This window comes from Gobio gobio, assembly GCF_949357685.1.
Source record: "Gobio gobio genome assembly, chromosome: 2".
In the NCBI taxonomy this organism is placed as follows: Eukaryota; Metazoa; Chordata; class Actinopteri; order Cypriniformes; family Gobionidae; genus Gobio; species Gobio gobio.
In genome coordinates this window covers 45,792,579-45,806,618 of record NC_137098.1, presented here as the reverse complement: position 1 = coordinate 45,806,618, position 14,040 = coordinate 45,792,579, and the positions used below count along the sequence as shown (strand labels likewise).

General features: G+C 38.1%; 1 protein-coding gene across 1 annotated transcript in view; it reads right to left on the bottom strand.

Annotated features, from left to right (window-relative positions):
• The window catches only part of itga11a (integrin, alpha 11a), a 50,874-nt gene that overhangs the window by 2,125 nt on the left and 34,709 nt on the right, over positions 1-14,040 (bottom strand). Inside the window, exons 13-29 of the mRNA XM_079811126.1 lie at positions 13,723-13,866; positions 11,585-11,788; positions 11,345-11,475; positions 11,103-11,269; positions 7,234-7,373; positions 6,858-6,968; positions 6,628-6,713; positions 6,350-6,554; positions 6,086-6,184; positions 3,937-4,013; positions 3,481-3,564; positions 3,300-3,390; positions 3,103-3,216; positions 2,100-2,183; positions 1,548-1,658; positions 926-1,021; positions 222-335 (exon numbers count right to left, since the gene is read on the bottom strand). Coding sequence (XP_079667252.1) covers positions 222-335; positions 926-1,021; positions 1,548-1,658; positions 2,100-2,183; positions 3,103-3,216; positions 3,300-3,390; positions 3,481-3,564; positions 3,937-4,013; positions 6,086-6,184; positions 6,350-6,554; positions 6,628-6,713; positions 6,858-6,968; positions 7,234-7,373; positions 11,103-11,269; positions 11,345-11,475; positions 11,585-11,788; positions 13,723-13,866 — 2,058 coding nt within the window. The remainder of the gene's footprint in view (positions 1-221; positions 336-925; positions 1,022-1,547; positions 1,659-2,099; positions 2,184-3,102; positions 3,217-3,299; positions 3,391-3,480; positions 3,565-3,936; positions 4,014-6,085; positions 6,185-6,349; positions 6,555-6,627; positions 6,714-6,857; positions 6,969-7,233; positions 7,374-11,102; positions 11,270-11,344; positions 11,476-11,584; positions 11,789-13,722; positions 13,867-14,040) is intronic.

Genomic DNA, 14,040 nt, shown 5'->3' with positions numbered 1-14,040 from the left:
TCTATCTATCTATCTATCTATCTATCTATCTATCTATCTATCTATCTATCTATCTATCTATCTATCTATCTATCTATCTATCTATCTATCTATCTATCTATCTATCTATCTATCTGTCTGTCTATCTGTCTGTCTGTCTGTCTATCTGTCTATCTGTCTATCTGTCTATCTCTGTCTATCTATCAGTCTGTGTGTGCTTATAAATGTATAGCACACATTACCTTCCAAAGTGCCAGAATGAGGAGAGAGAGAAGTAACAGGCCTCCAAGTGTGCTGCCTATGATAATCCAGATGGGAACACGGTAATCCTCCTCTTTCCTGATCTCTAGGATTATCTGAGAAAACACACACACAAAAGAAAAATTTGACCGCTGGTTACCTCTGTATATCTTGTCACTGACACATGTCATGTTTTAGCAAATGTTTAATCTGCTGCAGCTGAGATCAGATTTGCTGATGTTAGTATTTATGTCTATTTTCTTTCCCGCCTATAGATGGCAGCACCACACAGCAAAGAAAAGAACAGAACTCAAGTGTGCTGCTGGTCCTTTCGGTCCCCTTGGCTCCAGGTTCTTTTTACTGTGGTGAAACAACTCACACAGTAGCTCACCAAAGGACACACTGTTGTGTAAAGGGAAGGTTCTGGCACGAAAGAACCAAATAAGTCAAAAATTTAGTAATGTTAGCATGAAGGCATTTATGTTTCATGCCTGTGTACAATTGTTCTTAACTCGTTCTGACAGATGAATGAAAACACATCATTTGTCAGTGTTTTTCTCTCTCAAAATTGCAATGGATGGAAAATGCAACTTCTCATACCAACCACGTATTCAGTCATGGATTTACCTATTCTAAACATGTTGTCCAGCAATGTTTCTGTAACGTGGCTTCCTGTAAATGCTGATGTGTACAGAGGGTGACTCACGTGTCTGACCGGCCTCTCTTCAGGCAGAAACATGGGGCTGGAAGGGTTCAGCTCCACTGAGGCTGTCGTCACCAGCTCAAGGGTTTTGAACTTCAGCTGCCGTGACAAGAAAAACACTTTTCAGTTTCTCTGACACATACTTACTCCAGTGAATGTAAGAAAGTAAGAGAGGACCAACACTAGACGTGAGAGGCCACCACACACATTTATCACACAATGTCTAGATTTCTTTGCATTAGATACAGAATATCAAATCAACTGGAATCTACAAACAAATGATGCTAGAGCTTTTCTCAGAGCTAACCATTTTTCTGAACAAACTGATCTCAAGGTGATTTTTAGTGCATGTTTTAGTTGTTCCACTAACATATATGCCTTAATTTTGAACAATATAATCTGAAACAAGCATTTTTATGAAATAACTAACTCAAAATGTAAACAAAACCAGATTTAGTTACAGTATGCCTATATGTATCATTTCTCTAATTACTGCTCTAGTTATAGGTTTGCATTGGTTTTGGGAGATCCTCCTCTTGGCCAAAGCCTTCATGTTGTGTGCAAACACTATGCCTTGATGTTGAGTTCTTTCCACATTGTACTTCTTCAACATATTGCTACTCACCGCATGCAGTGCATCAGTACGAAGGGATCCGCCGATTTTCACGCTGACATCACTGTAGGAAGGCAGGTTGACGGTACACTGCACTGGCACTGCCAGGGTGTTGGAGTAGTTCTGTGCAAAGGAACAAGAAACATTTCTCTCACAAACAGACAATCTTACTGATGAAACCCAGCTGCTTGTGGTGGAAATCTGACATGCGTTAGAGATGCATTACAAAACTCCCCACCTCAGACATATGAGAATCTTCAAATACACAATAACATTTCTAGAACTGATTGAAGATGAACCACATTTACCAATAATAAGCTTTATTTATGGCACAATTTATTAAACTCAAGTGGCTTTATTCAGAGAGTATAAACCAACTATTTTGCAGCGAAGTGTTTACTGCGGTGCATTAAATCAGCACATCTCATATCTGCAAGCCCCCAAATCAGGCAAACTATAAAACGGCACAAAGCAGACTTTTATAAAGTGCTAGTCTGAAATGTGGCACAAGCTTTGTTTGTGATAACAGGCAGACACTATAGGCCTGTGCATAAAGGGTCTTACCAGTCGTGATGTTCGTGAGAGGTCCTCTGGAGAGGCCCGACTGTGTGCCACATGCTGAGGGGGAATACAATGACTTCCCCCTACCTGATGAAAAAATTACACAAATCACTATTAATATCATTCCTGTAGCTCAAACAGTAGACCATGGCACTAACAGTGCCAAGGTCATGGTTTTGATTCCCAGGGAATACATGAACTGAAAAAAGTATACCTTGAATGATATGAAGATCACTTTGGATAAAAGACTTAAAGTGCCCCTATTATGCTATTTTAAAGGTTCCTAATTTTGTCTCCTGCAATAGTCCTACATGCATCCAAAGTCAAAAAACATTTTAATTTTCTCATAATGTACATTGCACATCACCTCATTTCTCAAATAGTCTGAAAACGGTTTGTTTAAAGATTCAGTCTCTCTAAACCCCACTTTTACGCGAACCTACTCGGCTCTGATTGGTCAGATGATGCAGTCTGTCGTGATTGGTCTACCCCTTACAGCGCATCAGAAACAAAATGACTATTATCATATCTGAATTTCAGCTAAGAAGGCTTCCTCAGCACTTGATACACAGTGATACGAGCGATTGCATCGTTTTTTCTGTATCAATTCCAGACCTCACCCTAATTCTTTTGAAGAGCATCAAAGTGGATTCACAGCTCTGAAAATACGAATCAAACTTTTCCAGGCCTCAGCTACAACAACAACGGCGGTCAAAGTTGACTTTGTTTCCCGGCAGCCAATGAAGACCATAGGCTGGCATTATGCAAATGTGTTACATTGGTACCGGTATGTAACAGGAAGTAAGACTAGAATTGCTGATGACTCATTTCAGCAGTTCAGAATTGATTCTTCCTTTTAGAAGACAATAATATAGTGGTGCACTTTGATCTTTAAAATTTTGCAGACCATTTACATTTACAAACAGCTATATTATAAACTGAATGAAAGGTATATGTATCTGATGTATTAACAGGTAGAGTAAAACTATAGTTGCGTCCTCCTCACCTGATCAATATGGAAATCTCTGATCTGCAGGAGTTGATTGCCATTTTTCGTGACCTCAGGGATTGCAATGTACAGTTGCAAATCTTGGACTGGAAAATAACCAAGGTTCTGGATCTGTGATGCATAGAAGAAACACGTTTGGTTTTTTGAAACATCAGTTTTCGGGGTCCTGCTCTATTTAGTAACAGATACCTCACCTGAAAGGTAAAGTTGAATGGAGGGTTGAAATCACTCGGTTCTTCTAGAGAGAGGTCAGGTTTAAGCTCATATCGAGTTGGGTAAAAATCCCTGCGATAATGAAAATATAATTTGCAACTATTCTAATTCCCACAACCACGCATATTGATTAGAGCGTTTAAACAAACACATCTATCCCACCTTGTGAAGAGCAGATCAGCCTCATATTTCAGAGTGTAGAAAATGTCATTAATGTTATCGTGTAGGACAACTTCCTCACCCTCACTGTAAAAACACGAGAACAAGCATGAGAAACCTCCCAGGCAGAGACACTCACCCTGTAATTCACTGTGCAGTGACGCTTGGCCGCGCATATGAAGAGTTTAACATTCCAGCTCAGGCATCATCATTGTCCAGAATCCTTTTTCCTCAGAGTTTCATTACATTCCAAACCATCAGCAATGCTCTAGATACTTTAACTGCAGCCACATCTAGCAGATTTCAATCTGATTGTGGCCATTTAGTAATCCAGTGATCCATGCGTTTTTCTTTTTTTGTGGTCCACAGGATAAAAGTGATATGATTTTCAAACAACTACATTTTTAAAGCAAAAACTGAGATAGATGTTAGACCGTCTGATTGCTAGCTGTGTCCTACCTGGTAACCTCCAGAATGAGCCGTACGTGATCCAGCAGCACAGAGTGACTGAATTCAAATTCCAAACGAAATGTTACCTGTGGAGTAAGAGACATAGTAATGTTTCATCACAAAAGCCACATGATAGTAACACAAGTGACTGACTTCTGTTGGTAGCTTCTATCTGAACCCTAATGACAATAAACAGTACATGAACATACACTTCTTCACACACTGACACACAATCGTGGTTGAAACACAAGCTCCAGGACATTCCATAATGGCGTTTTGATTAAGAAAAAAAAGTATTGAAAGTTTGTTTGTCACTTTTTCCAGCATGCTACAGTGTAGTTTATCTTTGATTAAAACTACATTTACATGTTCCCTTGCCTCCAAAATACTAATTTAACACCAGATCACATCCAAAAACTTACATTTTTGAAGATGAATCAATATTTTCCTGGGCAAACAGCCTTTCTGGATATAGAAGAATGATACAAACAGGCCAAGACCCTGTTAGTCTACCCCTTGCCTTATTCTACTGACCAATAACATCATTTTTGTGGGAGAAGGCACTTCATCCACTGCTGCTGGCTGTTCTCTAACCACCACATGAGGTATTAACTTCCATATCCTGTATATACATCACTTAAAAGTGACAAAACACATATACAGACTCTTCCAAAGAAAATCTGCTCCAGTTCATGATGCATCTGCTCTAGCCACCAGTTATGAGGTGATCCAAGTCTCCATACGGTTAAAAGAATAAATGCTTTTTTCTGTTATTTGATAATATACTATAGGTGGAACAACATTCATCTTTGTTGTTCCAAAACTGCATGATGTTCTATCTTCTGTGAAAAAAGGCGATATTTTGAGGAACTGTTCTTGTCGATACAATGAAAATCAGTGGGGTCCAAAACAACACTGGACCACATTAACTTTCATTACATGGAAAAACAAAAACAAAGGAACATTTTTCAAAACATCTTTTGTATTCTACAGAAGAAAGAAAGTCACACGGGTTTGGAACACATGAGGATGAGCAAATAATGACAAGATGAATTATGACAATGTTAATTTTTATGTGAACTATCCCTTTAAAGGACATAAATTGGCATTCATTTTATTCTTGCTTGGAGAAATGGAAGCACTTGGACACTGCTATAACTACGTGGGTAAACTCTTCATTCCCTCTTGGTGAGTAGTGGCATAAAGCAGCATGGAAAATCCTTTTTATGTTCTCTCCTCCTGAGTTCTCCTCCTTTTATTCCACTTTTTCCCCATCTCAAACTGTTCTGAGCTGAACCAGGCTCCCACATGGGCCCATAAAATCTCTCTCTGTAGCCACAAGTGTAGCTCCAATGACCCCCAAACCCCCCAAATGAATCAGGACTCTGTGAGAAGCTGTTGACCCGTTTCCTATCAAAGCAGTGCCCTAGCACAGGACAGACTTCTGTGGTCCAGGCCATGTGATTGATGGGCTTTGCTCTGTACCGATGTAGTAACGTCTTGCAGCAGTATTCTTGCATTACATTCCTGCCTCATGTTTTCTTTTTCTAGAGAGGCCCGAACACAAGCTTAAGCAAAAAAGGACACTAAGTGAATCATTCTGTGACTTCAGGGTGCTGGTGACCTTGTGAGTTTGTATATGCCCCATGGAACATTCCAGACGTAAAGATTTGGTATGTCTGTGACAGATTCTGACAGTTCTGCAGATGGTTAATGTGAATAAGTCTATAGGGTTTTTGACTGTGTGGTCCAAAATGTTTGTGTAAGCAAGGCTTTCTAAAGCACAGACGATTATACATTATATAATTCTGCCTATTTGATAATATGCAGTCATTGGCGAATTGTTAGCTGTGCACATATGGCTGGAGTACACAATGCTAAAAGTATGATAAAAGTTACAATATTAGTTGCATTAAATTTGACTTGGCCAAAGTTCCTGAAAAATATCACACAACAAACCCCAAACTTTTGAACAGTAGTGTAGTTACAGTAACCTCACTAGAGAACTAGCTAAGCACAGAAAGTGCTCTATTAATTTGTCAGTATTGGTTAAAGAGTATATACTGTACATAGTTGTTGGTAATAGTTTTTGGGCTCAAGGTTTCTATATGGTTCAATGTAAGTGTCTAACTGTATAAAAGTGGCAATAACAACTCACCTGTGACTTTGCTCTCATAAAGGGTGCACTGATATTGCAAGATTTCTCATATTTTCGCTTGTTCTCACTGCGGCAGTCTATATGTATATCAGAGTTATCCTACAAATAAAGACAGGGAGATCAACCTGATTTAACTTACAGTAACAATTACTATTGCAGATGCATTCCTAAAAGGTCATTAGTATCAATCAAGATTATGAATGGACAAAGGAACAAATCAGTCAATCCTTGTCAGGTACCAAACAACCAAAAGTATTAGAGTACCTTCACTAACAGGCTGGAGAAGCGTAGGTTTGGAGTGTAAGTGATGTTAAGATGGGCTCCATATGCGTTCTCCCCTCTGTTTTCTAGACGTACATCCACTACCATTCTCCTCCTGGATCCCTCCACAATGCGTTCAGAAGGTTCTGCTGCTGTCTGACTCCGACATAACAGACTGCCTGCTCGAAATGCCTGGGCACAGAACTGCCTGTAGAGAATCAGAGTGCATATGAGCATGTGAACAAGTATGTTAGCATGTGTGTGTGTGCGCCTTATCTTACTTGCGATGTATTAGATCAGTCTGAGATTGTAACACCAAGTCTGGAACACAATGGTCGTCTTCATCACACCCGTTCCAGAAGGGAAGCTGGAGAAAACAGCACAAAGTGCCATTACATTTATATGTATTCATTTATTATACATGCAAAAGAGTTTCATAATGTGTTTTAATGTTGTAAACGAAAGATATATAGTGTGTCAATGAAGTTTCCTTTGACCTACATACACTCACCTGTGTTTTCACAGTAGTAGCCCAGCCATCATCCAGAGCTGGTCCTTGATCCAGGTCCAATAGCTCCGTCTCTACAGTGAATATAATGGGCCTGGCGTAGTCTGTAGTCTCCTGTGTCAACATTATAATATCATAAATCTCCATATAAATAAATGGCTATAAAAGAGTAACCTGGAAGAATATAATCTGCTGCTGTAATGTTAGAAAGTGAACTTAATAAAATAGGAATGCTGTTATTGCAATGGAAAATCTGAATGAACAGACATGAAAGTACATAATTGACGGAACCAATAACGACTTGGCAGTTATTGCAGATTATGTTATCATTATGTAAATGTACCCTAATGATACTGTGACCTAAGAGGTGAAAGCTAACCATGACGTGGAAGTAGATGTGGTCACAGGTCTCCTCTCCAGGAAGCAGTGTAAGATTCTGAGGCTGCTGGCGATCTGGATCATCAAACACGGCTCGAGGGTTAAAGCGCTTCTCCTCAAAGAAAGCACTATAGCTAAGAGCTAAGAGAAGTGGAAGGAATACAGTGAACATACAGTGAAATATTTACTTGTCACTTTACACATTATTTGCAAATAATGCTAGATAACATGTTGGTATACACTACCATTTAAAAGTTTGGGGTTAGTACGATTTTTTTATGTTTCTGAAAAAAGTATTGTATGTTCACCAAAGCTGTATTTTTTGGATTAAAATATATCAAAATATTTGTGTAAAATAAGTGTAATTTTACATGATCCTTCAAAAATCATTCTTATGTGCAGATTTGGTGCTAAATAAACATGTATTATTATCATCAATGTTGAAAAACTTTTGTGCTGCTTAATATTTTTTGTGATATGTTTTTTCAGGATTCTTTGGTGAATAAAGTTCAAAAGAACAGCATTTATTTGAAACTTTAAACATCATATTATAAATGTCTTGACTGTCTCTTTTGATCAATTTAATGTGTCCCTTCTGAATGAAAGTATTCAATTTCTTACTGACCCCAAACTTTTGAATGGCAGATTTAAGACACTCTAGGGGTAAAATTGACAATACTCCAGAGATCTGAGAGCGACTTGGGAGTTCTAAGGCCTTAAAAGACATAAAATCTAAATCTTAAGGAAAACCCCCTTTAAGAGGCCCGAATGACGTGAGGATGCTATCTGACAAGGTTCAAAAAGAGGTTTTAAGCTGAAAGACACTTTGAACCTTTAAAATACACTCTATAAACCTAAAGTTATCCTATTTTCTAAAATCTCACAAATGAGAAAAATGTGTACCCAATAAATGACACACTTAAAGGCTTAAGATATTCATAACCCTCCTCGGCACATGTGAGGTGAATTAGAAAAAAAATGTCTCCTTTTATAATGTCCCAAAAGTCTGATTTCCCAGATGATTATAGAGAGATGATATGTCTTAGTCTTTGAGACCATTATGTTGGTTTGACACCCATGACATATTTGATGAAGATGCTCTGGGGTCGTGAAGGTTGTGCTGCTCTGTTGTCCCATACATTACACAGGAACCTGACCTTCCAGCACATGACTTTCAAAACAACCTATGATGGTCGCCGAGGCCTTAAGTCAAACTGCATGTGTCAAACACTAACTAAACCTTTCCTGAGGCATTTTTTTTCTTTCCTATAACACCATTCCAGCTTCTATGGCTATGTTCATGGCAAGAGCCAGGTTTAGTTATTCAAAAATAAAACTAAAGTGTCCTATCCGGCATTGTGTGTAAATTACTTGATCCCAGCGATTATTAAAATGGAATATATGTTTTTTTCCCCAACGTCTATATTAATTTAATGTAATTTGTTGTTTAAACACTGATCCCATTCCAATTGCCATTTATTTTTGGTGCATGTATTTAATGTTGGTCTCAGATCTGTGAAAGGTATGGAGTATTTTACTGGTTCTGTAGACGATGCTTTTTTGGCAGCACTGTCTGCCTGCTCAATACCAGAGATTCCTGAGTGGCATGCAGAAAACAATATTACAATTCTTTGATTCAAGAGATGACAATTTGATTAAAATCTTCACAGTTGTTGGGTGATCAGTGTTTATAGATTCCAATGCTTCTAGACATGATTTTTAATCAGTTATTATAAAAAAAATCCCGTTGCGAAGAAATCTCAATGAACTTCAATGCCAATAATAGAGCATTTGTCTATGCAGTGAAAACTGAACTTTGGTAAGGAATGCGTATACCCTGATGTAGTTGATTTGTTGCAAAAGCTGCTGCCACTTGATTTCCAGATATAGATCCATGTGTGTATATTGGGGTGCGTTGTGGGCACATTGCTTTTATGGTCAAAAATTGCTGGTGATAATTATTCGGATGAGTTTTTGATTGCTCACTAAATTCAGATAGATATTCAGCTTTTTTAGATTCCATGGAGGAATTCTGCAAAAATGTGTATTCCAAAATGTTTAAATCCACTTTCAGATTCTACAGATAGATTTTAATGCGTAGACCAATTGGACAGATGTAACTTGGTTTTCTTTCATATATTATCTATTATTATTTATTTTTGTTTGATTGCATATTGTAGAGGCAAATTTAGTCATCTGATTTCCAAGGAAGGTTCATTGGCTTCCACATATAAACTTTGGACTGGTGATGTTCTGTAGGCTCCTAAAGCCAATCATTTGCCTTGGTGGTGTACAGTATCCAAAAGTCATATTTATGATTTCCTGGCTGATCCATAAATTACATTTCCAAAGTCCAGCTTTGATCAAATTTCTGTACAAATTCATAGGAGTTGAACTGTCTACTCTCGGTTTGAAACAACCTTTAAAACAATAATGGCTTTAAAACATTTGATTTTAAGTGATTTAATGCAAGGAATAAGAGACATTTTGCTGTCAAAGGTGAAACCCAAGAAACCTTGGTCTCTTTTACAACTTGAATGGGGACTCCATCCATAAACAACTCTAGTTCACTGTTTTTGTTTGTGAGAACTTGAAACCATTCTGCGTTGACCAAGATTATATTCATTTGGATTTTTCTCTCAATAATATTCATGTATTTGCTTCTGTAACAAATGTAGATATCATCTACATACTGTATAAACTACAGTGAACATCAGAAACAATGTCTTTTGCAACGCTGTCTATTTTATTACTAAAAGGAGATACCGATAAAATGCTTCCTTGAGGTACTCCAAGTTCCTGTTTATGCTGGCTAGACAGGGTGTTTGCTACCTTGACTCTAAAGAGTCTGTTCGATAGAAATCTCTCAATGAAGATAGGCAAACTACCTCTAAAGTTCATTTGGTAAAAATCCTTTAAAATTTGTTTTGTTTTGTTCCTTCCTAATAAAAGCATCGCAAATATAACTTTCAAGACAGACAAGATGGTCTGTAGTGCTTCAACCTTCTGAGGCATTTTAAAGCAGTAATGCAGTCTGCCACACTTTGTCACATCTACTTAAGTGTTCTTGCACAACAATGACTTCATGTGTAGGACCCATAAAACACAATATTCAAACCATTCACATCTATTATATCTGGAACCATTTATGAACACAATTAATTTGAATGTTTTAGGCTCCCTGAAACAATATTACGCATGCTAATTTCAGCTGTTTCAGCCAGAGTCATCATACAATGTGTCTACTTTACTTCTAAATTTCCAGAGCTTGCTAAGAAGTTTTTCTTTTCCCCTCCCAAGGCAAATCTTGAATCAACAAAGCAACAAAGAAAAGATCAAGAGATTACTGTATGCTGAACAATTCATCACAACTGATATATTTTTCAGGCTAAAACGTGGCATGCTTAGCAGGGAAACCTTAACTGAACTACACTAAATATGCAGCTGGTTGGTGGTATGAGAACCCCGCCAGCTGTCAGCTGTTTAGTTTACTTCTAATGATACTGTAACTAACAGATTCTATATGATGAGAGGAAACTGCTGCTTTCAAAGCACTTTCAAAACTTCCTGTTCTCTATTTCCAGCATAGAGTGTGTTTGGGTGAAAGCTAAGTGTTATGTCATTCTTTGACCAAATAACTGTTGCAATCCAACACTACAACAGATGGATTCAGTGCAAAAAGAACATATTTACATAAGCAGATAAATAATCATTCAATTTCATTTATGATCAACAATCTACACAGAAATGAAACTTTTTATTTACTAATTTATTTATCTTCAGAAATCTTACAAGACATAAAAGTACAGTATTGCTTAGTTATATATTTAAAAAAAAAAAATATTATAGAATAAAAATATAAAAACTGACCTATTTCTTGTGAGGGTCTGATAGGAGTCCGAGCTGTGACATTCAGACATACATTAGCTGACATGCAGGTCACATCTTTCCCTCCTCTCCGACAGTCTTTATTGAATATGTTGATCTTGCTGGGCTCAAATCGAACCGTGGCATGGATTCGGACAACACTCCTAGACCTGAAGCACAGCAAATATTATTGAGGTATTTAATGAGAAACTAACAGTGTAAATAGCCCTGTGTTAGAGACTCACCACAGAAGTACTGCTGCACCGAGGGAGCCCACAGCCAGATCCACCAGGCCATCTTCATTCATATCCATCGTCCCATGGATACTACGACCAAAATACTGCAGACCCGGGGCCAGCTGAACTGCAGCAATTCTCTGACAGAGAGAGGAGAGGGGTGTAAAAATCTCACCATAAATAACTATTCAAAGCAAACACGTTCAAACAATTAATACACAAGAGAACTGCTGGACACTTATGCGGTACCTGTTTATATTTCCTCAGTATTCTGTTGCGTTGGCTGTGGTAGATGTAAATGGCTCCTTTGTGATCGTCTTCTAGTGGAGCTCCCACCACCACATCATTAAATGAATCCCCATTAAGATCAGGCACAGGGGCCAGTGCAGAACCGAAACGGGCATTCTGACCTTGATCTAAGATCTCCAGCGTACCCTCCAATATGAAACGAGGCTGATGGGAAAACAAGCATAAAGAGTTGGATAAAGAGGTCACAATTTAGATACAGCATGAACCTGGGTGCTCCAGGTTGAAGACTTGTACAATACAATCGGCAGAATCAGGGCGTAAGCTAATGGGTTTCACAATACAACAATGTACAGATAGTTTGGCTTTTAATAAAGTCAACTGCCCCAATGCATTGAAATTGCTGTCATGCACTGCGATGTACTCCGTCTATGTGGGTGGGACATTAGTACTGAATGCTTTGTAAACTCCTATTTCCATATCATTGGATGTTAATCCAACCCATAATGCAATGGTGCTTTTGCTTAAAGCTGAAATCTTGAAGACTTAATTGGATTGAAAATACATTGGGAATCAGGGCTACATACAATAAGAATAAATATTATTGTTTAAGAGATATAAAAGAAGCCTATTTACATTATGTTTATATTACTCTTGTACAAAGATTTTCAATGCAAACTTTAAATGAGGAATAAGAGCATTTTTTTAAATATTTATTTCATACACCAACTATAAAAAAAATGTCTGAAAAAAAAAAAAACTCTGAAAAGAGGCTGTTTATGATGTAAAAATCCACTAAGGTCATGGACAAGGGCTAAACATTTCTGTAACCAGAAACAATCTTTTGAGGATTTTGTTAAAGATCCAGAGACCACGATGACAACCCACTATGTGCTTATGTAAGAAAATTGGATGAAACTATCCAACAAAACAGAAAAAAACAAATGCTGCATACTAGACTGCAGCACAACTGTAATATGATTTTCAAAATTAAATGCAGCCTTTAAGAAAAGCAAAAAAAATATTCCACATGATTGAAATAAATAGTTATAAGGCATAAGCATTCACCATAACAGTCCAAAATCAAACCAGACCTCCAAGGTCAAATGCAAGAACTGCTCCTGTATTATCACTTAAGGTGAGGTCAGTGAGAAGGCATTTGTGCCTCTGAAATCAATTAGTCTCAAATGGGTGGAAAGTTTGAGGGAAAGGTGCAATTTCTCAAAGCAAAGACTGTTCAAATCAGCCAAGTATTTGGGAGAGTAATTAGCCATGCACATCACCCTTCTCCTAAATTCCTAAATCTCTCACTCTCACTGAAAAAAAACGTCCATAGACGACAGACACATGAAATCAGTTGTTTTCTCAACCTTCCTAAAATAGCATCAGATTACAAGAGAAGAGGCGAGGCGAGGCGAGACGAGAAGAGAAGAGAAGAGAAGAGAAGAGAAGAGAAGAGAAGGAGAAGAGAAGAGAAGAGAAGAGAAGAGAAGAGAAGAGAAGAGAAGAGAAGAGAAGAGAAGAGAAGAGAAGAGAAGAGAAGAGAAGAGAAGAGAAGAGAAGAGAAGAGAAGAGAAGAGAAGAGAAGAATAAATGGATGGAGTGTATAATAATGACTTAACTATGATAAATCATTTCAGTTAACACTGTTGATGCACCCCGTGTCTGGCTGCAACCTGAGGTATAACACAGATTGTGGTCCCCTGGTTAAGGCCGCAAGGAAATGGCTTATAAGAGCTAAATGAATAAAGATGGAGGTCTGCTTTATTCAAAGCATTGCTCTTGCATCCACTCCAGCTTTTTCCATTTATTAAAGCAGCTCTCTCTCTCTCTGTGAGATTCACATAATTACATTTCAAGGGGGAAATATTTTCCTGCTGAGTTCACCCTCCACTACTCTCTGATGCGATGTATGGCAGGTGGCAAAAGCCTGTCAGTATTTATGTGAGACCATTAATGAGGAACTGCATTAATGCACAGGCAGAGTTTTCGGAGCTTGGATCCCTCAGCTTTAAGACAAAAGACAACATCTGTAGTGTTGCTTTCTGGGTGAGAAGTAAACAGGAGGTAATATAATAGCTAGTCAGGGCTAATTAACTTGTTTTTCACAAGAATATGCTGAACGACTGAAGAAACGTTACCTGCTCTGTGACTCTGTATATGTAGACTTTGCCCTTTTCCCAGCCTCCACTGAAGAACATGGGCGCAGCCACCAGCAGGTTATCAGTCACTCCATCATCATCCATGTCCACTGGAGCAATCTCACTGCCATAGTATGACCCTATCTGCACAAACACATCCATTGAAGCCAGACTGATTACTACTGGTGCACAAGGACATGCATTTAGTGCCTATGAAGCACGTCACTTGGATATGCATAAGCTGATAAGCATAAAATGCATGAGCACATATGGAAGAGTGAGTTAAGCAGTGCCACTTTTTACTTACACTGTCCTCAA